The sequence below is a fragment of the Camelus ferus genome, chromosome 2 (genome assembly GCF_009834535.1).
Source record: "Camelus ferus isolate YT-003-E chromosome 2, BCGSAC_Cfer_1.0, whole genome shotgun sequence".
Lineage (NCBI taxonomy): Eukaryota > Metazoa > Chordata > Mammalia > Artiodactyla > Camelidae > Camelus > Camelus ferus.
The window spans coordinates 567,193-595,116 of record NC_045697.1 but is presented as its reverse complement, the minus strand read 5'-3'; the positions used below and the strand labels follow the sequence as shown (position 1 = coordinate 595,116).

At 56.7% G+C, this 27,924-nt stretch overlaps 1 protein-coding gene across 6 annotated transcripts; it reads right to left on the bottom strand.

Annotated features, from left to right (window-relative positions):
• On the bottom strand, positions 1-27,924 carry MAEA (macrophage erythroblast attacher). 6 transcript variants are annotated; one of them, XM_032492210.1, is made up of 12 exons: positions 27,792-27,924; positions 13,900-14,082; positions 11,931-12,134; positions 10,763-10,885; positions 10,325-10,456; positions 8,500-8,622; positions 7,701-7,814; positions 5,307-5,383; positions 4,220-4,328; positions 1,732-1,865; positions 1,143-1,338; positions 1-884 (listed from the first exon to the last, which is right to left on the bottom strand). In XM_032492210.1, the coding sequence occupies exons 1-12, from the start codon at positions 27,858-27,860 to the stop codon at positions 789-791; spliced, it is 1,560 nt and encodes a 519-aa protein (XP_032348101.1). In that variant the 5' UTR covers positions 27,861-27,924; the 3' UTR covers positions 1-788. The 6 variants fall into 6 exon arrangements, with proteins under 6 accessions (XP_032348101.1, XP_032348107.1, XP_032348117.1 ...); XM_032492216.1 differs by having other exon boundaries at positions 10,769-10,885; XM_032492226.1 differs by lacking the exon at positions 7,701-7,814.

Here is a 27,924-nt window from a genome sequence, read left to right as displayed (position 1 = left end):
TTTATCGGCCTGTCTTACGTTTATCGTTTATTAGCTAATCAACATCAACATGCAAAAATAAGCGCTGAGTACAAACCTCTACGCACGGGCTTGTATAAACTACAATGGTTCATCTGATTTGAAAAGTCGTCGGTGGTTATTTCAACTGCACTATTGTTTCTGTAATGAAGAGAATTTAGAGCTAAAGTTATGGAACCATCGGCAAGGCCTCTGCAGACACTGGGTCCAGTGGATTTCCACGTGGTACATTCTCAGGCGGAGGTAAGGCGGCAGGAGTGACGTGATACTGGACCTATGCATCCTAACAGCCCCACAGCCGCGGCCAAGGGCAGACGGCCACCTGGAAGCCAGCCCCGCCCAGGCCACGGGCTGGCGTTTGGCAGCAGCTCTACAGAGAAGTGACGGGGCCCTTCGTGGCACTGAGTCGCCACAGGTCAGTCTGGCGTGGCTGCCACGGCTTTGGGGCCACAGCCGAGGACCAGCCTGTTCCCCTAGGTTCGTCATCAGCAAGAGGGAGGGAAGTGTGGGCGCACGGGAGGTAACAGAGTCCTATCTGAAATGTCCTAGTGCCCCTCTGCTGAGTCAGTCTTTAAAGAAAAGTTTCTCTGAAAGGTGAAAGCACGCTTCAGAAGTGTCAGACAGCTGACTTGTTACAAAATCAAGCCAGAGCTCGTTAAATCTTCCTCCCTCTTTTCCCGAGAGTGTGTGTCGTTGCTCACTGATCTTTGGTCGCAAGAAACAGAGACGCAGGCAGGAGGGCCTGCGGCTGCCGGGCGACGCGCCGCCGCCTACATGATGTACACCTTCTCGGCCTGGGAGAAGTGGAAGACCTCTTTGGTTCTCGGGCAGACGACCTTATCATCCTGCCGGATGGAGAGCAGGGACTGCAAAGGAAGGCCAGGCATGTGAACTCCGGTCCATGCAGTTTAAATCAACGTGTCCATGAGAAACCCCACTGAGACAAATCTCCTCCGCAGTTACCTGCTGCTGGTACCAGCTCTAAGAAACCCTGAGGTCCTCACTAACCCAGCCCCGCTTTCAAAAGACAGTTCCGGGATCTGCCTGGCTCTGCGCCGCTCAGCCCCCAACCGCAGCTCCACCCTCTGCAGGCCCCTCCCCCTGGGTCCCACCCCCGCCCTCACATTGTAGCCGTAGACGTAGCCGTTGGGCAGCATCATGGGTGGGTTGTTCTCATTCATGACGTCTCCCGAGATCTTGCAGACCAGGCGCGAGTTGGCGCAGTGCGCCATGGGCAGCGGCTGCGCCAGCTTGTTCAGGGAGCGACTGCACACCGGGCAGTCGGGGCTCCGCGAGCTGCCGTCCTCTTTGTAGCACTGCCTGCGCGTGGGTTAAGGAGCGCGGGGCGCACGTGACACCACACCACACGACACGACAGCGGGCTGGCATCAGGTTCTAGGGTCACCTGGGACCACGCAGGACGCCACTCCGAATGGCTCGGTCCCATCCGACCAGCAAGCTATGTGCAACTGGCCGTGTGGGCAGGACGCGGGGGTGACCCGTCCGGGCGGATTTCACGGGGCACCCCACCCCCCACCCCCGTCTCAACACCGTGGGACGCAACGCAATTAAGATATGGGTCTGAAGTCGGGTAGAGAGTGGGCAGAGCCTGCTGTCAAGGAAGAGGACGAAGGTCGGGAAGGTGCGGGATCACGGACAGGAGCCGCGCATTAAGAAGGGGCACCGGGGTGCCACGCCCAGCACGAAGGATACGGTGTCTTTATCGCCGAGAGGCCGGCCTGCAGGGTGAGGGTGAACACGGAGTTGTTCCCCAGCTGGTGCAGCCGGTAGTTGTCATAGCGGAACTGCTGGATGAGCATTCGCCACCGGGCAGGGTCCAGCAGGTCCTGGAGGAGACAGGACAGACGGGTGAGGACAGCACACCAACACAACACGTTCTCCACGCAGACAAGCCCCACTGACCCACACATGTGCAGCTGCAGGGCAGCTTTGACTTCACTGCTCGGACAAGCCCCCTGCTGCAGTGACCTTCTGGGACACTGACGTTCCTGAGGCGGCAGGATGCTCTGGAGCACGTGGGCCTGTGGCCTCCTGGCAAGACAAGGCCTCAGGGGCCTGGAAGGACAGCTCAGCACAGCAAGCTCAGGGGACTCCTATTAAGAGCATTAAGGCTTGAAAGGAAACGTCTTATCCCAGGAAATAACTTATTGAAATGGGAAACAGCAACTCCACTTCAGGCTCAAGAACCACAAGACAGACGGTTACCTCTGGTTCACGTCTGCCCCCCAACCACCGAGGTTTAGACAAAAACGGGGTGGGGAGGGAGGGCAGGCACATGAACAAGAGCACAATCAGACGTTCTGGGGGAGCTCCTCAGAGTCCAAGCACAGGGTACACGTCACACTTAACCCCAAAGTTTAAGTAAGTGCTTTCCATATTTAATTTTTAAATTTTTAATGTAGGTACTGGGAATTGAGAACCCAGGACCTTGTGCACACCAGGCACATACTCCACCACTGACCTATGCCCTCACCCAAGAAATGCTTTTCAGATTTCTTTTATCAAAGTCCCTAAAGAATGAAGCCCATAACCAGAGGCCCACACCCCAAGTGCCAGCTCCGAAGAACCCTGCTCAGCCTTTGGTTGAGCCCTCTCCAAACAATGTGCTGTCCAGTTCCTGCTGTGATCCAGCAGGACGCACCTGCGCCTTCCTGCCCTGAGTGACACTTTTGCTCCCTTAACAGGACTGAGCTGTCTGAGTGAGACGGGCACTGTGGTCTGAGCCTGTGTGTTCCTGCCAGATTCACAAGCTGAAACGCTAACGTGGAGGAGACGGTACCGGGCGGAGGGGGCCGGCCTCTGGGAGGTGATGAGGTCATAAGGTTGGAGCCTCATGAACTGGGTTAGTGCCCTTATAAGAAGAGACCCCAGAGGGCCCCCTACCCTCTCACCACTGAGGACACAGAGAGCAATCTGTGTGATTTGGCCTCACTGGACCACGCTGGCAACCTGACCTCAGACCTCCAGCCTCCAGAGCTGTGAGAAATCGATTCCTGCTGCTTGTAAGCCCCCAGACTGTGGTGTTTTGTTACGGCAGCCAGAGTGAACTGAGACAGAGAACTGGTACCAGAAGCTGGGAGCTGCCATTAGCAAATACCTAAGCAAGTGGAGCTGGCTCTGGAGCTGGGGCATGGCAGTGCTGCGAGTTCAGAGGTGATGCTGGAAGGAACAGACCACGGATGGTGAGGGCTCAGGAGAGGAGGGGCAGAGAGCACCCTCAGGAGCTGCGGACAGGATGGCAGCAGAAACACAGACTGCAAAGTCCATGCTGACAAGGCTGCGGACAGACATGCCACGGGTCACTGGGAACTGAGGGGCACGGGGCCTGGCTGAACTGTGCTCATGGAAGGTGGGACAGGGGTGATGAGGCTGGGCATCTGGATGAAGGTGAAGCGTGGCTTTTCTTGAGTGTTTATAAGAAAAATCGAGAAGACAGAAATGACCCAAAGACAGAAGGAACTGTTCATTGAAAGCAACCACCACCTCAGGATGGGAAAATTGTCCCCACTGCAAACACCGAGAGAGGCTGTTGAGGAGAGGCCACTCTGATCAGGATACTGGCAGCAGGTGCTGCCCCAGACGTAATGGGCCACCCTCCAGAAACCCCAGTTTAGACAGAATGGGAGGAAGATGGGAAAGAAAGAAGGGGGGTCTTCAGACTACTTAGATTTTACAGGACGGGGCCAGGCTGAGAATGTGTGCTATTTTTCAAGGCAACCCCAAACACAGTCACAGATCATCAGGGCTGCCCCCGGGTGTTTTAAAAGGGGGCCATCACCTGCTTTCAGCAGGACCACAGCTGTGGGGGCTCTGTCCCCACCCAGATCCCACACAGACCCTCATGGTCAAGGAGAGCCATCCAGGGGAGGGACTGAGGGCAGATGTGCCTGGTGCAGGGGAGGACAGACCCTGGCAGAAACAAGTGAGGTTGGGAAGGACAGGGCCTGTCCAGTCCTGCCCACAGAGCTCCAGGCACGGACGGGCGGGAGGTGAAGGAAGTGTTGAACCCCTTGGGACTGAAGCTTGGTGCCTTTTAGGCTGAGATGTCAGGCACTGTCCCGATCCAGAGTCCTCACCAGCGGAACGGGAGCAAAATGGGGAAGGCCTACGTAGTGTGCCCATCATGCTGAGCGTGGCAGGGGCCCCAGCCCCGGGGCCCCGGGGCCCCGGGTGCACTTACCTTGTAGGGAGAGATATGCGTGTCCGGCGGGAAGGCCAGCATGCCCATCACCTGGCGGACCTCGTCCAGCTGGCTCCCTTCGGCCTGACTGAAGTGCTTTCTTGCATGTCTGGAAAACGACAGTTTGGCCCACTGAAGGCTGCAAGTCCATCTTTAAGAAGCTGAGCTCAAGCAAGAGCCACATGCCAGGACTGGGTCTGCCAAGTGCTCAGCTCCCCATAGCACTGCCCCAACCCAGACACACAGTGTTGTGACCCAAGCACCCCACCACAAGGGGACAGGATGGGGCACGATGCACCAAGTGCAGAATCCACACCTGCCGGAGCTCTCCCAGGGGACCTCAGGTCACACAAGCCCAGACTCAATGACACTAATGGCACCTGGAACTGCCTCCACCCCCACCCCCAGAACAGCCTCGCTGGGGTCCACTAATCAGACTCCAGGCCCTCTCAGCCCCAGTGTGCAAGTGGAAGCCAGGAGGGTGCAGGGACCCTGTGCCACCTTCACAGAGGGTCCCTCTGTCCTGAGGGAAAACCTGCTCTTGGCCCACCCATAAACACCTTGTCCCCTGTGCTTGGAGCCCCCAACCCGGCCCCATGCTGTCAGGAAGGGCGCTGGGTGCTGGGCCGCAGGGTTCCCGAAATGACAGACATCCTGCAAGTCTGCCTGGCTGACTCCTGCGAGGAGCTGCATTCGCAGCGCTCCTCTGGCTCACAGTGCAAGGCTGAACCCAGCAGAGAGCTCAGCGGAGCTGCAGTGAGGATGTCTGCATTCAAGGGCGGGCCGAGCGGGAGACCCTGACAGTGCTGCCCAGGGACACTGCGCCCCCAGCGAGACTGGCCAGGAGCAAGTGACAGAGTCCCCATCCTTCTGCTCGGGCTGCCAGGCCCCGCAGAAACCACATGGAAACAGCCCTACCTTGACGGCACTGGACCTGACAGAGGTCCGGCCATGTCAGGGGCCTCCCGAGCCACGGGCCTACCCACACCCCAGGGACAGGGAGAGGAGCTGGCTGCTAGTCACCAGCAGGGCCCCGTGCAGCCTGCCCAGAACCCAGACTGGAGGGGACGTCAGGGAGAAGCCGTACCTCACAGCGTCCAGCCTCTTGTTCTGCCGGATGAGTTCAATGAACTCCTGGATCCTTAGGCTAAACTCCAGGCAGCTCTAAGGAGGAGATAAGACAGTGGCTCAGACATGTTTCTGCAGAGCTGTATCCCGGCTTGATGCTGCACACATTGCCAGGAAGCTCAGAGCCACTGGGGAGGCAGGTCTGCGGCCAAAATCCTAATTTCAATCTGCAGCCAGCTCTTCTGCAGTTCTGATGGTCAGCAGGCGCAGCCCATCCCAGCATGGCCTTGGTGAAGTGTGGTGAGAGCAGTCAGGCAACCCGAGGTCAAAGGCCCTAAGCGCGGCCCTTGGGGGTGGCGGCTGGGGGAGGGCAGGGGATACAACTTCCCAAGTGAAGTGGGTAATCGCGGGAAGAAAGGCTTCCACTCCTTGACGGAGACAGAGCAGGTAAGCGCGTGTCCACATCTGCGTCCTGACTGCCCTACCTGCCTCCACCACCAGCCTTGCCTGGCACCTGGCAGGCCTTGGAATCACACAGGGCGCAGGCCACCCTGCCAGGGCTGCGCCAGAGGGGGGAGTCGGGAGAGGGGTGGAGAACCCAGGTCTCTAGCAGGGAGCCCTGGGCGAGGACCCTCAGGTTGGGGTGGGGGCCGTACAGACCCCAGCAGAGAATGTCCCAAGCAGAGATGGCAGAGGAGATGAACGCTGGTCAGATACCAGCAGAAGCCCCAGGACTTGCCGAGGGTGCGAGAGGTGTGGGGGTGCACCTGGCAGGTTGCAAGGAAGCCATGGGCCAGCTGTGTCTTGGGGGGCGACTGTCCCAAAGTGCCACAGGAGCCTCTGAGGGGTGTTAACAGGGCACCACCAGTGGGGTTGCTTGTGTAGAAGCCCAAACTAACTCTGAATCTTAGCGAATTTGGGCTAAAACTCCTGCAGCCGGGGTAAGGGCAAGAGGGCAAAATTAACTTCTGTGACCTAAGAATAAGAACCCTATTATTTTACAGAAATAGTAATTTAGACTATAATATCTCCAACGTGGTTTCAGAAAATACTCAGTGTTTCCAACCAGAAACAGACTATGTGGAGGCAGAACAAGAGGCAAACCTCAAGGTCTCCACTCGAGGTCGCTTCCACTTCCACCACACCCAGGTCACAGGATGGTGAACACCTCAACCTGTGTTTGCCAACCACGCAGATTCCCCACCCAAGCCTCCAGCATGTCCACTGCATTTTCAGGAAGCGCCCTGGCCAGACCTGGGGAGAGCACCCATGAAGCCCCCACTTCAGGGACCGGAGGGTGGAGCACAGGCTGACCTGACAGACAGGCTGTGCTGCCCAGGGCGTCAGAGGCTGCAAAGGTACAGAGAGCCCCTCACCGGGAGCCCTCGCATCCACACCGCAGGTGCTCGGGGAAGGCGGGTCTCCCTGCCCTCTGCGTGGGGAGACCGAGCCCCGGGCAGCAGTCTATCCTGACTCTCAACCTTGACCAGGTGGAGCGGGGTGCGTGTGGCACAAACCAGTGAAGAGGATGCAGCCCCCACAGAGCAAGACCAGCAAGGCCAAGGGTGGGGACCAGCAGGGAGTGTCCCGGGTACACCCCAGGTGACAGCTTTGCACAACCGACACTTGGGAATACGTTCTGTTACTTGCGGCAGCTCTTTGCGCTCACAGGTTAACCTTCAGGCAGTCCGCGGAGAGGCCAGCAACGCACCAAGTGTTTAGACGAGCACGCAAGTACTGAATGTACACCACGCCACATGCGCTCGCGAGAGGCTGGGCCGCTGCCATCCCGACCCTGTCTGAGCTGCAGACGCTCGGCAGCTTGCTGACACCCATTAAGTGTCCAGAGCCCCGGGCCAACTCCGGGACTCCTGCTCACCACACCCACTTCTGTGGAAGTGCTTTCCAACTGTGGGAAACCTGGGCCTCACGCTTTCTTTCCTCGTCTAGGGTCGCGTCCCTGATCTGAGGGACGCAGGCGTCTGGCACGGCCCCTCCCGGCCCCCTCACTCCTCCCTGGCCTGCACGGGCAGTCAAGTGTGTGAGCCCATGTGTGCACACGCTACACACACTGTGAGAGACCTGGTACCGACTCTGTTCAGTTGGTATTTTGTAACGAGCACGTTCTGACATCTTCAGGTCACATGGCTATTTACGTTCTTCAGGTGAAGTGGGAAGGCCATGGGATGCGCCATCTGTGGGTTCTGCCCCCACCGGCCCACCCTGTAGCTGCGAGGCCCCACCTGCAACCCAGCCCACCAGGCGTACCCTCGCCAAGCAGCAGTGTGCTCTGGGAGGTAACAGGGCCTGCAGAACCACGTGTAACGACCAGAGGCCCTTTTCCTCCTGACCCTGTCCCCACGGGCGCACAGCCTGTGGGGGTGGAGCAGGAGAGCAGGTGTGTGTTACATACCAATTCTGGCCTTCCTTTTATGGTTTCCATACCAAGATCCTCACTCTCTTTAAGGGAGCCACTGGCCACTCTACTTTTCCGTCCCGTCTTCGCGTCGTGCTCGCTTTGGCGGCCCTGAGTGGCAGAGAGTGTCACCCTTGGCTGGTGACTACGTGCACACGACAGGCTCAACGGGGCGGGGTTAGAGGCACTCAGTTCAGGACACAGAAAACAAAGGTTTTCTAAGGGGGCGGGGGAGGTTAACATAATCAAGCATTTCTGCAAGCCCTGTGGCGATGACGCCCTTCAGTAAGCAGGTTTAAATCCTGCATTTACATTTAAGTATCTATTTTTTAAGCTGCTTGTAGGTCTCAAGAGAGGCTGTAAACTGAAAAGACTATCCCAGCCCAAAACTCCGCAGCCCGGCGGGCGGGCACTCGGGGCTTTCCGAGTCAGGCCTGAGCAGGTGGGTAGGAAGACTGGCTCCAACCCCAGCAGCTGCCCTGTGCAGCGCACGTGTGGTCGGCACCTCGCTCCTTCAGAACCACGTGCTCAGAACATCTGTCCAAACCGTAATGCAGAGGGGTGCACTTTTCAGGCATTTTACTTAAAACCCAAACACCATCACCAAAACTCCAAACCCATACCAAATCCAAGCACCCCACCCTGTGAACCAGAACCACAGAACTCTGAACCAACAGGGGAAGGCACCGTTGGCGGGGTACAGGTGGCCCTCCTCTGCCACCCCTTCTCCTCTACAAGTTCTGCCCAGGCGCAGCCCCGCCCCTCCGGGAGCCCCGCCCAGGTGCAGCCTGCGCACCTTCATCTTGCGCAGGCGGGACTTGTTGTCGTGGCACCAGGCCAGGCAGGTGGCGGTCTCGCGCCTCTCCAGGGACTCCTCCACCTCTTTGGCCGTCAGGAACATCTCGATGTTCACTAAGTCCTGCGGGGAAGGAAGTGGTTCAAAGAACTGGACTCTGGACCCGCCCAACCCAGGCCCTGGGCTCCCCGGAGGCACCCAGCGCCCCCAGTCTCATCTCACAGGAGCATCCCCACAACCAGGCAGCCCCTCCGCGGGCCGGGTCTGCACAGCGCACAGGATGCCTGCTCTCACGCCGGGTGAGAGCCCCAGCTCAGTCAGAACCTCAGGCAGCGAGGGGCACGGCTTGCCGCTTATCACCCCTTCACAGGGCAGTCGTGCAGACCCCAGCAGTCCGTACCCTCATTTCCACTGTGTTTGCTCTGAAGACTGATTTAAAGTTTACGTTTTTGAGACAGGGCAGTAGATGGATGGGGGCTGTATCTTTCTTGCCTCGGTGGTCTGCTTCCTGCTCTCCTTCCCTGAGGCCTGGCAATCTGGGAGGGCAGACGGAGGGCAGCGGTCTGCGGAGCTGGAAAATGCCAGCAGGGCCAGGGACCTGCAGCCGTGACCCACCTACTCAAGCGCACACCTGCTGCAGTCAGGGGGCTCTGTGTAGTGCCAGAGGTGTGAGGTTCCCCACAGGAGGTCAGGGCACAGCCAGCAAGAAGGACCTCCCCAGCCACACAGGATGGCATGATGAATGCTTGGATATCACAAAAGGAGGGGCCCACGTGAAGAAAAAGGAAATTTCAAATGGTTAATTTCTCTTCTATCTGGAACAGACTTGGGCAAAAACCATCAGCAAAGATCAGCTCCTCAGTGACTGGGTGGAACACTCAGCCCTAAGAGCCCCTGGACTCTCCATGCCATCCGCCGGCTCCGCCTGTCTCTGGCACCCTGCTCAGGCCTCACAAACCACAGGGCACGCGGACCTTCTGGCCCACACGCGCTCAGCCAAGGTCGGCGTACAGAGTGCCAGAAGCCTGCTACAGAGCTTCTGTGTCCGAGCACCAGGGCCACATCAAGCTCCCTGGAGAAGCTGTGGCTGCAGAAAGGACGCAGGGTCCCTCTGGTGAATGCAGCCTAAGATGCATGCCTTCCAACACAAGAAGCCCCAGAAGACGCCAGACGCCAGTTCTGCCTTGGAAGAAGCAGTAAGGGTATGCGCATCAAGAAGCACACGCTGGCTGATCTCCACAGTGAAAACCAGGTGCTTAAGGCAAAATTAACAAACACAAAAAAATCAAGCACTATTACTACTTGGCGACGCAGCGACGCCTGTGGGCCAGCACCGGTGCTCTTGGAGCGGCTCCTGTGGAACTGAGCAACCTCTGGTCAAGGGCAGAAGAGTAAGTGACCAGAGGGCAAGAGGTGTGCCACTGTCTGGTGTGTGAACCGGACGCTGCCAGCTCTCCAGCTCCCCCAGGGCCACTCCTGACAGCAGGCAGCTCAGGGTGGCCACAAAGGGTGGCTCTCCTTGTGGCCTCAGGAGGGACAGCACGTGGGGCCCATGAAGGCAGTGGACGTGACCAACACCCTCATGGCTCCCACAGCCCCATGTCCAGACCACCCTGCTCCCCATCCCTCCCGGCGTGGCTGCTGCTTCCAGGAGGAGTTCCGGCCACGTGGCCACTGCAATTGGGACTCAGCTCAGGACCCTCACTGTGGAGTCTGGCAGCTTTCCTGTGCCACTGTTTCCTCCCCTCTTTTCCAGAGCCCGTCCTGTTGGAAAAGGTGGGTCTCCGGGATGACGCCCTACTCTTTCTCCTCTCCTATTTTCCACCTTTCTCAGTTTTGCTCTAAATTCCAAGAGGCGGTCTCTTCCCCAGCTCCTCGCAGCCTGTGTGTCCTCCATCCATGCGGTCTTGCCAGGTCCTCCTCTTTCCTGCTGACAGCCCTCTGACGTCCATGGACCCTCGAGGGTGGGAGTGACAGTAAAGACGTTAAAACAGCGACCAGAGGTGGGCCTAGCTCTCCCCTCCCAGGAGATGCCAGCAAGACGTCCAAGGCAGAGGGCGCAGTGGCCCCACACAGGTGCCGCGACCATCTGGGCTGCTGGGGCACGCGCTCTCCTCGGTTTCTTTTCATGAAAAGAAGTTCTTAACGTTAACAAACCCTGGTGCTGCTGCCTCTTCCTTAGTGACGGCAGGCATCCTGCTGGGGACCCTGCGCCACCCTGAGGCCACAGGGACATCCTCCTGAGTTTGCATCTAGAACAGACCTTCACCTCTGCACACACTGTGACGCTGGGGCTCCACGTGGAAACCGCCTTCTGGATTATCTCCTCTGTGAGATGCACACTGCCCTTCTTCTGGAGACGGCCAGCTCTGGTCCCTCTGCACCTCTGTAGACACATCACTATCAACAAATCTAGTCCGCTGAGTGCTTCTCTCCCCGAGAGTGCACATTTTGGGGCCCGGAGGAGCAGGAGCTTGTGTTTCACTGGCTACTTCAAGGTGTGTGTAGCCACACCCTCACAGGTGCTGGGGGGCAGTGTCTGTGCACCCAGTGTCCACCACACACGGGCAGGAGGGTCAGAGAGTATGCAGGTCACGCAGAAGCTGGCCGTGCTGGGCAGGGAAGGAAGGAAGGGGGTGCTCGAACAGGCACAGAGGACCGCTGGGCACCAGGCTGAGACTGGTGGCCCCATTGAGGGCAGGGGTCCTGTGCTGGGGTTGGGAGTCACGCACACACAGGTGGGATTTACACCATGCAAAGGGATGGGATCACAGTGGGGGCAGGTGGGCCCAAGAAGGCCAGCAGCCCTGTGACTGAGATGAGGCTGAGGAGGGGGTAGACCCAGTGGGAACTGAGCATATGGCAGAGGCCACAGCTCCAGATCAGAGAAGCACACTGGAGTGGGACCCTGCCAGGAACCAACATGGGACAAGAAGATGATGAAGACACTGCAGTGCACCAGAGGTTTCAGTTAATGTGGGACACAGGCAGAGAGGGGTAGCCATGCACTCTGTCTGGGCAGCTCCGAACCCTGCAGCCCCCCACCTGGTGAATGCTACCCCAGGGGCCCCAGGGAACCACTGCCGACGGCGAGAGTGGCCCCAGGTACACCTTCATCCCACCAGTGGCCTTCCCGCCGGGGCCAGGGCATCGCGAACACCCACAACCACACCCTGCAGACCACTGCAAACCCACTGGGGGAAGACAGGCCCACCCCAGAAAAAAGCTCATGCCAATGGGAACGGTCTCGGGACACATCTGGTGTGCAGCTGTCAGAAAAGCGGGGCGCAGGGGCCCGGCTACGCTCCTGCGCATCAGAGCGCGGACAGCACTGCAGCCACAACCGCCAGAGCCCTGCGTCCAGGCACTGAGGCCCCTTCGGAGTGCTGAAAGTGGAGCCTGGTCTCAGGAAGGGCCGGGCACGGGCCCACCTCGATGCCACTCTGCCGTGCCAGCTTCACAGCTGTGTTGTAGTAGCCGCAGCGCAGCAGGTGCTCCACCATCATGCGGTCCATGCGCTTCCTCTTCCACACGCTGGCGGCCGCCGGCTGGTCGCTGCTGTGCTCCTTGAGGTGCTCGATCCGCCGCTTGCACAGCTTGGCGCTCTCGTCCTCCGCCTGGATTGACTCCACCGCCTGCGACACACGGACAGAGAGGCGCTCAGGGCAGGTGGGGACCCCCCAACCCGTCCAGAGCGCTGACACCCGGAGCAGGTCAGAGGGAAGGCGCACCCGCGGCCCGGGAGGCCCTGTGCCTTCTGCTCAGGGGCGTCACGTTCCGCCTCGTGCACCCTGGACCTACGCCGCCAGGCATGTAGGGTGTTATGTTTGTCCCAGCTTCCCGGTTTACTAAACCACTTGTCATTATAAAGTGACTTTCTGTCTTTTACAATACTTCTCCTTAGAGTCAGTTTTACTCAAAGTTAACACAGCTGCGCAGAAACGTTCTGCACAATGTTGTCACACAGCGGCCACCACCAACCCCCTCAATGTGATGGGTGCAACCAGGCACTGAGGTCTCGATCTTCTTCCATCTCAGAGTCAGAGGGCACACACGGCCAGGGGCTACGCACTGGACAGCAGGCCTGGAGCCTAGCCAGCCCGTTTCCTTCCAGCACCTTCCACTATGTATTGGCTTCCAATGCCATCAAGCCCGCTGTCAGGAGACTTGCTGCTCCTTTAGAAGACTGTTCCTCTACCTGCTTTTAAGATTTTTCTGTCTCTGTTTCCTTCAGTTTTACTAAGTGAAAACCGGGGACTCTGCAGTTTGAAAACCTCTGTCACTCCCCTGTCCGTCCTGGCGGCCCCCTCCCCTTACTGTGGTCAGCAGGGCAGTCTCTGCTCTGGCTCTACTGCCTTTCACCTCCGGCTCTGCCCGCGACCTCCATGACGTCCTGGACCCACCGTCCTGCTCCCTGTCCTCTCTGTAGCCTGGTCTGATTGTTATGTGTTAAAGCAAACATGAGTTTTTCATCTGTCATTGTATTTTTTATTTCTTAAAGTTTTATTTGGTTCTGTGTACAATTCTAAATCACTTACACTTCCTCTTCCCTGAAGACATTCTGAAGCTGACTTTTCACCTTTAAACAAAGTATGGTGTTTGACAACCATCTGGGGTCTGCAGGCCCCTTTCTGCCGTCCCTGCTGTGTCTCAGTCACGGTGTCTCCAGTGCCTAGTTCTCCAGCCATGCTGGTCACTGGACTTGAACAATCTGACATGCAGACTCAAGGCGCCCTCTGCTCGAGAGAACTGAGTTTGCTCTGCCTGGAGCCTGGAGCAGCGCCTGCCAGGATCACCCACACCGGGCTGGAGCTGGGGTCCTGGCTCACCTGGAGCTCAGAGCAGGGCTGCAGGGCTTTGTTGGACAAGCCCACCCTGGGCACCCTCACCTGAGGGGTCATGCCGCAGAGGTCGGCCATCTGGTGCCCCACTGCTGGCCCTGCACCCCAGGCCGGTGAGGTGGGGCTGCGCGTCTGGCGCGGCTGGCTCTCCGGAGGCAGCAGTGGTCCCTGGCCACCTGGCCCCTCTGACCCCTGCGCCCCAACCCTACTGATTCCTGTCTCCTGAGCCCTTTGGTACTTTCAATGAAATGTTTTAAAATACCTTATCTCAGTGTTGCTTGTTCTCAGCAGCACATCTATTATTCCCAGAAACAAGATACAAGATGCTGTTTTGAGGTGAAATTCTCAAAACAGTAAATCAGTCTGCTGCCCACCCTGGCCTCCCCACCTGGGCCTGGGACACTGGGGTCGGGACAACCAGCCCGACAGGGGCAGGAACTTGGGACGGGAAGCCAGCCAGCAGGGGAGGGGACGCTCCCCACCACCCCAGCCCCACAGAGCAAACTGCATGAGGGTGAACCCGAGAGCCAGGCCACCTGGGGGCCGGAGCGGCACCAACCTTCCTCTTGAGGACGCTGAGCTTCTCCACCACTCCGTCCAGGAGGCTGACCACAGAGTCCACGGCTGGACAGCCGCTCAGGGTCTTCTCCAGCTCGGCCACCACCATGGTCACGTGGCTCGTCTCACGGTCGATGTTCTTCTGCGCAGCTCGAAAGCGCTTGTTCAGTGTCTCATAGGGCACCTGCAGGAGACAGGACGGCTAAGTCCACGTGGTGGCGGGCGGACTCGTGGGCCTCCTCTGTGGCACCTGTCGAGGCAGGAGGCGTTGGCTTCTAGTTCCCTACAAATAAATCGCTTCTGAAACCTGCCAGAGCCCACCAAAGGCTCATGTGAGCAGAGGGCCATCTGGGTTACTGGATGGGGACACAAGCCTAGAGGCAGAATCCCCAAGTTCACCCCAGACAACAGTTACGGGAATGACCAAAAGGAGAGAAACACAGGGTGCTAACCCACCGGCTGTGACAACCCACGACAGCGCTGAGGGGAGCCCGGTGGGGCAGCAGAGGAGGGGACACGGCCGAGGACTCACGGTCAGAAAAAGTCAGGGTGTCAACGCTCACGGGGATCCCAGCAACACAGAATCCTAGTGAGCGGATGCCCCTTCCCCCCAGTTATAAAAGCCGCCCACTCTCTACAGAGCATGGGACACAGGCAGCCACGAGGCAGCACTGAACGTCGCGGTCACCGCCCCGCCCTCTGGAGACCTGCCCTCACTCCTGAAGGCCCCTTCCCCATGCTCCAGCGTCACCAGCATCACAGCTCTGCCCGGGGAGCCCACACACACGCCTGAACACGCACCAGGCTCCCCGCACTCGGCACATGGGCCTGGGGATTCCAAAGCAAGTGCTGTGGGCCTGGGGTACCCACTCTGAAGCTTTATCCATCAGTCCATGATCAGGATCCAGTCCCCGCAACTAATACTGTAGGGTTATATCACATTTAACCACTTCTCTTTTGATGAAAGAAGCCAACTGGGGACCTGGCCCACCCACCGCTACGGTGTGGTAACAAAACCACCGCTCAGACAGCTCCGCAGGCCACCCTGGGTGCTGCCACACCAGCCTCGCTCTAACAGTTGCAAAGACCCCCTGGACCCCCGGGGCTGCCGCTCCCGACCCTGACCTCCAAGTGGTCCTGACTGGCACCCCCGTGGCCCCACTCCTCCACACCCCACCCATGCCCTCAGGGCCCATGTCAGCAGGGCCCCGGGCTCCGCAGGGCTGAGCTTCCAGGTCCCACTTTCTGCTGCCTGGGCAGTCTCTGAGCTCGGCTGTGGCTCAGGGTCTGGATGTGAGCAGCAGCCCTCCCCCTGCAGGAGCTCCTGGAATCTTCGTCCTTGCCCGTGTGCACATGCTGAGCCCCCAGCCAGCTCCCTGGCTCCCCTGGCCTCACCTCTCCTGCTCTTCCCAAACTGTCCCCTGCTGTTCTGTCACCAAGGGCTCCTTCCCACAGGGCTTTTGCCAAAAGAAGGAATGGAATTTCAGAAATGCTAAGGACTCTAAATCAAGCCAAAGTATCACTGAGAATGAGGCAAAATGAGATGCTCTCAGATATGCAAGGCTCCAAGCTTAGCAGCTAACCCCCCCCCGCCAGGAGAAAATTACTGAGACAGTCCTCAGTGAGACTACAACAGTAAAAGCAAGGAGATACAAGAAACCAAGAAAGAGCCAGACCAATAGAAAACATATGTATCCCTTGAAAAGAAAAAAACGGCATAGTCTGAATACACATGGAGAACAGGACCATAAATCTAACAGGCTTTGGAAGAATTCTCAAAAGAGGCAAACATCAACAATACAGTCCCCAAAGCACAGGCAACCAAAAAACAAAGGGTAACAAACGAGACATTAAACTTAAAAATACCTGTGCAGCACAGGGAGCAGTCATCAGAGTGAAAAGGCAACCCAGAAAGGGGAGGAAGATTAGCAGGCCTCCTGTCTGACAAGGACCTCGTGTCTAGCGCGTGCGGGAGCTCCTCCAGCTCCACGCCAGAAAGACAAGGAACCAACTGAAAAACGGGCAAAGGACTTGAACTGACATGTCCCCGAGAGAGACGCGGCCCCCACACATGGGGACAGGTGCTCAGCACCACCAGTCCTCGGGGAGACGCGAATCCAAACCACGGGAGAGCACCGCACACCCGGGGATAGGCGGCGGCAAGGACGGGGAGGCTGGAGCCCTGGTCTGAGACTCCCGGCCTCTAGCAGTGCAGCCCCAGTCGTGTGAGATCAGAGCTCTGCAGATCCAGGCGTGCGGGTAATGCTGCTGGACACTTAGAAACGATCAAGATGGTTAATTTTACATGTTTTTAGCACAACAGCAAATACTCCCAGTGACTTTGGGCAAGGGTACCTCGTTCCAAACTGCTGGTCTGGGATGGCACACAGAGACCAGCAGAGGGTGGGGACCCAGGGGTGGGCCCGTGCACAGTCCAGGTGGTGACTCAGGAAGTGGGGTGGCCCTGGGCAGAACGGCCGTCTCTGTACAGCCAGGGCTGGACACCCACGTGCAAAACCGACAGGCCTCGACCAGTACTTTCTACAACCTGCACAGACTCCCTTGCAGCACAGACCTGAACACAAAAGCTAAAACGTTAAAACTTCTAGACAGAAACAGGAGAAAATCGACACATCCTTAAAATAGACCCCGATTTTTCACAGGGACACAGAATGCGTTAACTGCAAGAGAGACACCGGTAAGTCAACGTTTATCAAAACTGAGACTCTTGCTCTTCAGTCAAGAAGAAAGACAATTAAGGTAAACAGCATCATTTTTTATTTTACCAGTTTCTAATTGAGATATAATTCAGACACCATAAAATTCACCCTTTTAACTAAAGTGCACAAAGTAGTGGTTTGCAGTACAGCCGCCAGGCCGTTCAGCCGCCACTGCTGCCTACTTCCACGGCATTCTCGTCACCCCAGAAAGAACCCTTAGCCTACCGAAGTCCCCCTACTGCAGCCAGCCACCAATCTACCGCCTGCCCGCAGGGGTCTCCTACTCTGCGCCGGGTGGAATCACACGTCCCATGGCCTTTGCTGGGCTCTGTACTTGATGCGATGTTCCCAAGCTCTGTCCACAACCAGCACGTACATCACTCCTCTCTTCTGCGCTGTGTTTGCTGTATGAACAGCGCGTTCGTCTATGCATCCATAAGGGGCTGGACAGTCCACTCTGGGGCTATAAAGACTCCTGTACAGGTTTTGTGTGGACATGTCCTCATCTCTTTTCCAGGCGTATCTAGAGTGGAGCTGCCAGGTCACACGGTAACGGCTGACCTTTCCAGAGAACGACCAGGCCGTTCCCGACCACATGTTACATTCCTGAGCAGCAAGCAGGACTTCAGCTTCTCCACATCCTCATCAGCACCTTTACTGCCCACCTCTCTGGTCACAGCCCCCCTCGGGGTGCACAGCGGCACCTCACCATGGTTTCTCTGCCCCACTAACAACGTGCAGCCTCTCGTGCCACTGTGCCGCGCCCCTCTTTGGAGGAGCCTGTCTCACCTAGGACTGGGCTGCATGCCTTTACACTGTTGAACTACAGGGGTCCTTTACACACACTGGTATGAGACCCTCATCAGACGTGATGTGCAAATCCTTTGTCTGTCCTGCAACTCGTCTTTTCACTGTCTAAACAGTTTCCTCTGAAGCACAAGCTTTCACTTCAATGAAGTCCAATGTATCAATCTTATTTTGCTTTCTGTGTTTATATTGTCGACTGAATAAATGCATAACCTAAAAGTTGAGAGTTATGTTTTATTCGGTGGACAAGCCTGAGGACTCAGCCTGGGAGGACAGCCTCTCAAATCGCTCTGAGGGACTGCTCTGAAGAGGCAGGGGAGAAGTTAGCATATATAGGTTTACAACAAAGACCAGGTAGTCAGAACTTAAAAGATTACTTGTTAACTGAAGAAACCCAGACATCTCAAGTTAAAGAATTTAGCGCTGTTCTGTGTATGGGAGGTAGCAAACACTTGGGCTCACTGAATTCATTCCTTTGACAAGCACCTAGCCATCTAGGGCCAGTGTCCTGTCCTTTCTTACCGAGTCCCCTCAGAGTGCACCTTGTAAGTGGCTGCAGAGGCTGGGCTGCAGGCTGGTTCACTACGGGGGGGGGGGGGGGCAGCCACTGAGAACTTGATGGTTTCAGCATTCTTTGTTTACTGACATTGCTTGCAGTATTTTTCATTCACAGTACCTGAGAAACCACTACCTAATCTTGAAGGTTCAAGCCTTTGTTTTTAGCTCTCACAGTCTGGCCTCTGAGTTAATCTGTGTATGTATGATGTGAAGTGGGGGCCAACCTCATTCTTCTGCATGTGGACGACCAGCTGTCCCAGAACCACTCGCTGAAAGCAGACTTTCCTCCCCAGGTGAAGGCCTGGCACTCTGGCAGAAGACTGTGTGTGGGTCTGCACCTCGCCTCTCAGCTCTACCCCACTGGTCTATCATCTCACTCTTCCCCAGGTCCCACAGCCTTGATGGCTACAGCCAGGAATGAGTTCCGAAAACAGGACCGTGGGCCCTACGGCTTTGTTCTTCAAGATCGCTATAGACTGAACGTGTGCCCCCCACCCCCGCAATGCGGTGGTATTAGTAATTAGTTTTAGAGGAGGTCACAAGTGTGGCGCATCCATTATGGGATGAGTCTCTGCAAGAGGAAAAGACCACCCCCCTCCTCCCAGGTGAGGACACAGCAAGAAGGCAGCCATCTGCAAACCAGGCACCAAGCCTGCAGCACCATGATCTGCACGTCCAGCCTCCAGGACTGCAAGAGGCAAACGCTTGGCTGCTGAAGGCCTGAGGTCTCAGAGGTCTCCTGCGTTCTCGTCACAGCAGCCTGAGGTGAGCCGGGGTCATGTTTCGGCTACTTCGCATTTCCATGTGAATTTCAGAACAGGCTTGTGAATTTCTGCAAAAGAGCCAGCTGGGATTCCAATCTGGATTGTGCTGAATCTGTAGATCGATTTGTGGAGTACTGCTATCTTAATCTTATTCCCAAGTATTTTGCTATTTTTGGTGTTATTGTAAATAAAAGTTTTCTCCATTTCCTTTTAGACTATTCATTTCTAGGGTGCAGAAATACAAATTATTTTTATATACTGATTTTGTATCCGGTAGCCTTGTGGAACCAGATTACTAGTTCTAATAGGTGAATGTGTGTGTCTCTTAGACTTCTCCACATACGACATCGCCTCACCAGTAACTGAGTTTACTCCTCCCCTTCCAGTCTGAAAGCCTGCCACTTACTCTCCTTGCCTGAGTGCCTCTCCAGGACACTGCCGAACACAGGTGCTGAGAGTGGGCGTCCAGCTCCTTGTGCGGAGGGGAGGTCGTGTCCACCACCCCGTGTGCTGCCAGCCGGCCGTGCTCTTCTCAGAGCTGCCCTTTGTCAGGCTGAGTTCTCTTCTGTCCCTGTCTGTTGAGTGTTTCTCTCATGAAAGCATGCTGGATTCAGAAGATCATGTCCAGGGTGGTGACTGCAGGGTTCCTGCCCTTCTCAGTGCAGCCCCGTGGGCTTCCCCAGGCTGAACCAACCTTGCATTCCTGGGGTAAACCCCACTCAGCCGCGGCATGTCACCCTTCTTACGCGTTGTCAGATACAGTGTGCTGGCACATTCCTGAGGGTTTCAGCACTCGCATCCATTTGAACAGAACTAGTCTGTAGTCTTCCTGTGGTGTCCTGTCTGGTTTTGGTATCAGGGTAAAACTGACGACACAGAATGAGTTGGGAAATGTTCCTTCCTCTTCGATTTTCTGGCTGTTTGTGAAGGATCAATGCTAATCTTCTTTTAAACGTTTTTTAACAGAATTCCCCAGTGAAGCCATCTGGTCCTGGGCTTTTCTTAGGGCAATTTCTTTTTTAACTGAAGTCAGTCAGCTACCAGGTGTCAATTCCTGGTGCACAGCATACTGTCCCAGTCACGCGTGTTCATTTCCACATTCTTTTTCATTAACGGTTATGATACAATATTGAATATAGCTCCCCGTGCTATTGTTTTTTACTCTCTTTACATGTTAGACTATTCAGCTATCATTGTTTTTACAAAACAGCAATTTTATATGAGTCAACTCAACGCATTTTTCCTTCTACATGTTTCCTGTTTGTACCCCTTGTCCAACACGCAACAAGGAGAGGGTTGTGGACCTTTCTCACCAATTCGAACCAGCTCTTTGTGGGTCATATTTGGTGGACTTTTTAAAGGTTTGTTATTTGCTTTTAAATTCTTGTTTTATTTTACCTGGTTATACCAAAGACTTAAATTTGTACTGAACAAATCTGCTTAATTTTTCCTTGGTAATCTGTTGCTTTTCACATCACAGGACGTCTCCATTTAATTAGCTGACGTTAAATTACATGTCCTCCAGACCTCCTTCCCCTTCAGTGACTCACAAAAAGTACTCCTTCCTGTTCTCATATCTGAAGAAAATCTGTCAAATCCCCTAAGCTGAGACCTGCATGAAACATCTGTACCTCTGCCCAGCTCGACAGCAACCCTCCCACACTGCGTCGTCTGCTTTAGGACCTGTTTCTGCAGACCTTCTCTAATGTTTGCTGTGTGTTTTCTCACAGTACCTGCTGTCAAAGAAATGCATTTTAGTTTGTCATTTATGTTCTCAGCCATTTTCACCAGCACAGGAAGGGTTTCCCTGGCGGCACAAAGCTTTTATCTTTCACCAGTGTTTATCACAAAGCTAACAACACCTTCTAAAGTACTGGGCGGAGCCCTGAATGGCAAGAGTCCCTCCCCATCCCTCTGCAGGTGAGTCTCCTGCACAGCACACCCCGAGGGAGGCTCCCGGAGGACAGGTGTGCTTCCAAGTCCCCTTTAAGCAGTTTCCTGAAAGATGACACGGTTCTGGCCAGCCTCTGGGGGGACATGATGAGATGGACTTCTCCCTCCACAAAGCGTCAACAAAGCTGGGGCGGGAGAGCGCTGTCGGCGCCTTGGTGCTCGCTCCCCTGGACGTGGGGATGCCCTCTATGACCGCTGTTCCTGGCAGGAATCTTCTCGTGCCGCTGGTCCCTTTCGGAACGGGTGGCTCAGGGAAGGGCGCACGTTGCACATGGGGCACCGGATGGGGAGCCAGGCCGCGCCCTCCCCACACCAAACACAGTACACCGTGGGCACCAGTGCGGACTGCAGACCTATCACCGGCAAAACACGCCCTTTCGCCTTAGAGATACGATATAGACACAAAGCTAGCAGCTGTGCAGCAAAGTAGCCACGTCAGCAGCTCAGTCTGGACCAGACTCCCCAGGTGCTCCCTCCCTGAGAGCAAGAGGGCTGAGCCCACCACACAGGCACCTATGGCTCCGTCCGCTGTGACAAGGTGTGTGTGCGTCTGTGGCAGACGCTGGGTGCCCCCCAGGGTGACCGACGGGGACCCTGCTGTCTAACCTCCCCGGGCAGCTCCTCAGTGCTTTACTGCTGGCTGCGGGGCTGCAGAACAGAGACCGGTTTTGTCTGCTTTTCCCATGCCTGGTTACTGTGCTGGCCTGTCTAACCAGGGGCAATCGTCTTCCGGCTGCTTTGCCCGTGCTTCTGGGAACATAAAACATATCATGTCTCCTCCATTGTGATAGTTACATTTACTTCTGTTCCCAGTCTGACTTCTTTGGGTGGAATTGCCAAAATACTTAATAGTCCGTCTGTTAATTGAAGAATTATTTCTTCTCTGCCCTCCACTGAGCTTATAATCCCGGTGGTTAGAAACAGACAAAGAAGCAAAATACAGTGTGAGATGCAGGAACTATAAAAGAGGAAAACAGTAGAAGAGGGACGTGGACTCCCAGGTGAGACAAGCCGGTCTCTCTGGGAAGGTGCTGTCTGAGCCGAGGCTGGAGACGGTGAGGAGATACGCTGGACGGGCATCTGGGGAAAGGACCCCGCAGAAAGTACTCAGCACACAGACTCCGAGGCCCAGCAGGCTGGCACGGCCCGCAGCAGTAGGGGCAGCTGTGCCTAAGGGCCCGGGGGCAGAGGTGAAGGCAGGGCCACCCTGACAACCTCGGACTGCACCCCGAGTAAGACAGGGGCGATCAGGACAGAAGACAGGCCTCACCTGGCGACCGGCTTGCTGTGCTGGGCATGGCAGGTCGGGGCCCGCTAGGAGGCCACCCCAACAACCCAGGGGACCTGTTTAGGCCAGGACAGCAGCAGGAGAGAAGGTAAAACGTGGTTAGACTCGAAGCACGTCCACTTGTCACCTAGAAGGTAACGGACAGACACCTTCAGGTCATAGCTGGGGCAGGCCTTCATGGGAAGAACACAGAGGCGGGCGCAGACCACTCCTCCCCAGTCATGACAATAGGGGAGGATGATTCTCGAGGGGAAGAGGAGGGTGTAGGCGCCGGGGGTGAGAAAGGAAACTCAGAAGGCCGCCCCGTCCAGAATGCAACTCAGGGGCCAAAGAGAGGTGCAAATGCTCAAGAAACTTCCCAACCAGACAGAGGAGGAACTCAGTCAGCCAACAGCCAACCTTGCCTCCCACAGCCCAGGCGCTCTCCCAGCTGCCGGGAGTGCAGCCACCAAGGCCCAGCCCCGGCCGAGGAGCAGGGGTTCCAAGGGTGCTTTGGACAGAGAACCAGCAGGCTGGGATAGAAGCCCCAGAGACAAGGGTGAGGACAGAGTGCAGGAGCACAAAGCCCGATACTGTCCAGGGCCAGGGAGCAAGGAGCCCACGCCAGGCTGTGTCTGTGAGGCCCCTCGAGCCAGCACGGACACCCCAGGGCTGGTCTCTGAGCTGGAGCGTAAATGCCATCAGCACTCCCGGGAGGCCCCGCAGAGGGAGCTGGCACTCCCCGCCCCTCGCCATGCCCTCGCTGCCGGCAGAGGGACAGACGTGCTGTGGGGACAGAGCCCCAGCAGCCAAAGCAGACGAAGAGGGGCTGCAGGAAGGTCGTGGGACGACAGAGTCAGGACACCCCTCGAGGGGGCTCCTGGCAGGAGGAGGCAGTCTTCACCTGAGGGGCTGGCTGGGCGCGACAGAGGTGTGGGGCAGGGAGGTCCAGCTGGAGATACGAAGACTGAAAGACGCACAGCCTGGAGGAGGCGGGGAGAGCTGCGGAGGTGGCTGAGGGGCGAGGCACAGGAGCAGGGGTGGCCTCCGGGGACTGGCCACTTGGGCAACATCAGATGGGTGGCGAGCTTGACAAACTCATGTGGTGGAATGCGAGGGGCAAGAGAGGGAGCGGAGCGGCAGCTGGAGAGGCCAGGAGGCCAGGGAAGGGTCTGGCCCAGGCAAGGCAGTCAGAGCCGGCTGCAGGCCGCAAGGGACCCAGTGGGAAGGGAAACAGGCGGGAGGGCGGGGAACCACATGCTGGAGCCACAGCCGAGAAGGGGCAGCTCAGCCCCGTGGTGGGACGGGCAGGACGGTGAGTGTGCAGGGGGAGGGCGACCCCCACCCCCTACTGGCCCAGTGCCCCGCCGACGCTGGGCCACCTGCACAGCTGGGGACTCTCCGCGCAGCTGCCTTCAGCAGTGCTCAGTTACTAACCCTCAGTCAGCACGGACCAAAACAGCAAATAACTGGTTTTCGAACAGTTCTGAAACGACACGTGAAAATAAAGGAACCGCTCTGCTGGTTTGGGGGCATGGACACCCCACTCCCCGGGCCCAAGCTCCTCCTCCCCCTCCCCCTGCTGGTCTGCCCTCCGACCACTTCATTCCCACTGACCCCACTCATGGTCAGCCTGTGTGGCAACCCAGGCACTCAGTGGCCTGGCCATCACATCCCCTTCGTCAGGCTCTGGGGACATCGGGAGCCACGTTTCTCCAGTGGGCTGCGTGCCCTCGGCGTAAGGGTCGCCAAGACTCCAACCCAGCTCCTGAAACTTCTTCCCAAAATCCGCCTTCCCCAGCTGCCCGCTAAGGCCACTGCCCCCACCCAGAAGGCCCCACCCCCCTGGCCGGAACCTCACCTAAAATGCTGCACCCCGGTGTTCGATGCCTCACCCCCACCGAGCCTGGCCACCCAGCTCAGGGACCTCATACCCCTTAGAGAGCTGGGTACTAGAAAGCCCTTTCCTTTCCAGATTTGAAGTTTGTTTAAAATGACAATGATACTTTAAAACCGGGACAGACTAATTCCGGCTCAGGTAAACCTGCATCCATCGGGAAGGCATGGCAGGAGGAGGTCAGCATGTGCTCAACATCCAGCCAGTGGTGTGCGTCAGGAGCCTTCACAAAGGGGCCCTGCACTGGAGCTCTAGGTCTGCGGGGTTCTGGGGGCCAAGGCCACGTGGCAGGCAGCACCCTGAAGGCCTGACAAGGTTTGAGCTTGAGAGGAAGGAGGCAACTAGGATTCCGAGGTCTGTGGACCAGAAAGGACCAGTGTCTGAGGGAGGGACCAGCTCATTTGTAAATCAAATAATCTAAAGTGAAAAGAGGTTAGGACCTACAGGCATCACTGAGGATCTGGCATAACCAGATACTTGTCTCAAATGTCCAAACACTTCATGCTTACCAGCATTTCTCAAAACATGAGAATAGGTGACCCCAAGTCCGCTAAGATCAGATTTGGAAAACTGCTCTGAAAGTTTTATCTTTGAGCATATAATTGGCACCCAAACTTTCTACAAGTACAAAGCCAGGATTTGAAATTGCAAGGCAGTATTTGGTCAACGAGACTGTCACCAATTTAAAAGCATAAAATTTATTTTTTTATTGTTTGTTTTTATTTATTTTGGGGAGAATAATTAGGTTATTTATTTATTTTAACGGAGGGACTGGGGCTTGAACCTGGGACCTCCTGCATGCTAGTGCTAAGTGTAGCCCTCTACCACTGAGCTACACTCACACCCCTAAAAGCATAAAATTTAAATATTACAGTAGAATTCAAAGACCCAGGAGAGTCCACCTCCAGACCGAGTCAGGAGCAAGGCCCTTGCCCCAGCCTGCCCTGTGCGAGGAGAGGCTGGCTAGGAGGGGGCACTGAGTGGAGCCAGGGACCCCCCCGGCGGGGGTGCGGAACTGAGGTGGGCTCAGATGAGACTCAAGGGGAGGAGCTGGGTCCAGAGCCAGGTATCCCAGCAACAGGCGCCAGGCCCCTTTTCCTGGGCTGTGCGGACTCCCACCTGGTCTGGGTGGTAATAAGGATCTCTAAAAGATTGCTTTACTTCAGCTATCTAAAGGAAAAATACAGAAGCAAAAACTCCAAAATACTAACGGGATAATTAACAAAATAATTTGGAGAATAAACACAAATTGCTTTCAACACCAGAAAAAACTTAAAAACATCATTAAAGCAGGGCTTCCAGTTCATGATGGTGGGTCTAGCCCTGGAGGTCCCCTCCTTCTGTGAGGCTTGACAGGCAGGGTCTTACGACCATACCAGGCCACCTCCAGGATGAGCGCACCTGGGCCAGAGCACAAGGCGCACTCCTGTGAATGCCCACTGCTGCAGGAACCAGTTCCAGGATGCGTGGTCCCAACCAGCCGCTCTTGCCGGGCCGTCCCGCCCCTACCCCTGCCCTGGGACGAGCAGCAGTGCCGGAGATGCTATGCAGGCATGTGCATCTGGCAAGTGGAGGCTGGGCTGCTAAACATCCTGCAGCCCCCGCGACAAGACTCATCTGGCCTAAGCGTCCCTAGGCAGAGAGAAGCCTGTGTCGTCTGCACACCGACCACCATGCTGCGGGGCTCAGTGAGGAGGGCCAGGTCACAGCACGCTGGTAGCAGCAGCTTGGGCCACTCCACTCTCTGGCCGCTTGGCCAGGAGCTAGGGCAGAAGTGCTTGCCAGGCTGCCCAGGAGCCGCCCACAAGCCCCAAGGCCACAAGGACCCTGTGAGATCCTCTGAACTGTGGGGTCCCCATCGTGTCTCAAGAGGATGTGCTGGCCAGGAAAGCAATGAGGACTGAGCCCGGTACACATCCATTCCTATCACCCCGTGGGAGAATGTGCCTTGGGACTAGAGAAGCCCGACGCGCCTTCCGGAACCCCAGCCCCCCAGGCCTCACTGCCTCCTTCCCTGACCTCTGCCTGTGCATCCTCACCTGTTTAATTCCATGTTAACAAATGCTTCTAAATCACGAATCCCTGGCTTCCTAGTGAAGCTTCCTCATTATCCACTAGGAATTACTCCTGAAAAAGTGTTAACTCAGCAGTGACACACGTGTCAATAGAACAGAGAATTATGTGGGATCAGAATAATCTGTGAGGGAAAACGTTGGAAGTATCTTGCAAACATTCTGATTTTAAAATCATCCTAAAAAAGAAGTAAAACTCTTTCTGACCTGGCAGGCTCACTTGAAATGACACTCTAATATCCCTGTACCTCTACGATTATCTGAATGCCGACTTTCATCAAGGCTACCGAACAACTCTGCAGCTCAAATTACAGTCTTGATTATGAAACAAGAAAAGGAGGACCAGAGGGAGAACTCCTTCCTGCCTGGTGCTTCCCACATTCACCACCGCTGTTCTCATCTTTAACCTTCCTGTCTGTCAGTCAAATGGCGGGGCTGATAGTGGCTAAGGGAGACAGAAGGTCAGCAGTTAACGGTTCCCACTCGCACCTCCCTTTTTGGAGGAGGGGGTGGGGTAGGAAGGACTTTCAGCTGGGGGCCTCAGGCAGCACACGGCCTCTCCGAGCTGCAGGCTCTTAACGGATATGAAGATAAAGACCAACCGCCCTGGGTCCCGGCAAACAGGCGTCTGGTCCAGACCAGCAGTGCTTCCCTTCCTCCAGGCTGCCCTGAGTACCACAGGGACAGCTACCGTCCATGGAGAACCAGCAGGGTTCCAGGCAACAGGGAGCCCCTCATCCCACCCTGAGCTGACACAGCTGCTCTCATGACCTACGTCTGCCAGGAGTAAACAATCTCAGAGTGGTGGGACCCCTGCCTGGAGTCTCCAAAGACGTGAACACAGAGGGGCAGGACTTACCCTGGCAGGCTAGCTCAGAGCTTCTGGCAACCTGGCCATCCAGCACCTACCACCTGTTACCACTGAGGTGGACAGGAATGCTGGTGTCCTCAGGAGGAGAGAAAGGCCCCTCAGCTCCCCAGGAAAGGAACCTGGAGTCACAGAAGCTGGGCCACAGTTCTCCTGGGAACATTATAACTGATCTTTTAAGGGATTTTTTCCCAGGTGCTTCACTGCAGAGTCAATCACCACCCAGTCCTCTCCTAACTAGGTAAGGAACAAGGAACAGCCCCTTTTCCCAAGAACACTAATTTCTTCTCAATGGAATGCGACCTGCCTAAGTAACCATCCAAGGTCACGCAACTGGTAACCGAGTTGCAAGGGCTGTATTTCAGGTTTGGTGACGCCCCGCAAATGTGTTCCCACTGGGTCATGAGGTCTCTCCTTTCAGGTTCCCAATTAGTGGTTAGAAGCCATATATCAACATCTTCTGACATTAAGCTTCCGAGAGGACAGCTGGACACCAACCGCCAGTCACGCTGGGCACTCTGGCTGGGCGCCCGCGACCCCACACCCCGGAGACCCCAGCCTCCAAAGTCACCAACGTGCCTACGGCCAGGACCGTCACTGATGCAGTTCACGGTCTTTACAGGACAAAGGGGCCACAATGGTTCTCCGGAGGGCAAAGCGGGGAGCCAGGAAGACGCGCTGGCTGCGCTGTCACGAAGACCTCGCAGGGCAGGCGGGGGCATGGACGGCCTCACGCCACACCCGCCCGGCCCCGCAGGTCCCCAGGCCCAGGGGAGCCCGCCCGCAGGTCCCCAGGACCCGTGGAGCCCGGCCCCCAGACCGCAGAACTCGGGGGCCCAGCCCGCAGACCCTCAGACCGCGGGGAGCCCGGCCCCGGGCCCCCTGGCCCCCGCCCGACGCCCCAGACTCCGCCTGTCCCTGCCCCTCGGGCCGCCCGCGGCCCGCGGCCCCGGCCCGGCGCGGGCGCCCCCTGGCCTCAGACCCCACCTTGAGGGTCGGGTACTCCTGCACCTTCAGGGTCATGGAAAGCTGAGCCGCCGACTCCTGCACCGCCATCTTGGATCGGCCAAAACATTAGCGGGCGGAGGGGAAGCGCGGCGCGCGGCACGCCGGGTAGTGA

What these genes read in the sequence shown, in the direction of transcription:
- MAEA (XM_032492210.1), bottom strand. Translation starts at nt 27,860, where the DNA reads ATGGCGGTGCAGGAGTCGGCGGCTCAGCTTTCCATGACCCTGAAGGTG. An exon ending in CACGGCAGAGTGGCATCGAG is followed by an intron (nt 10,886 to 11,930) that starts GTGGGCCCGTGC and finishes ATGTGTCTACAG; the next exon opens with AGGTGCAGAGGGACCAGAGC. An exon ending in TTAGAGCAAAACTGAGAAAG is followed by an intron (nt 8,623 to 10,324) that starts GTGGAAAATAGG and finishes CCTTCCCCGCAG; the next exon opens with GACTTAGTGAACATCGAGAT.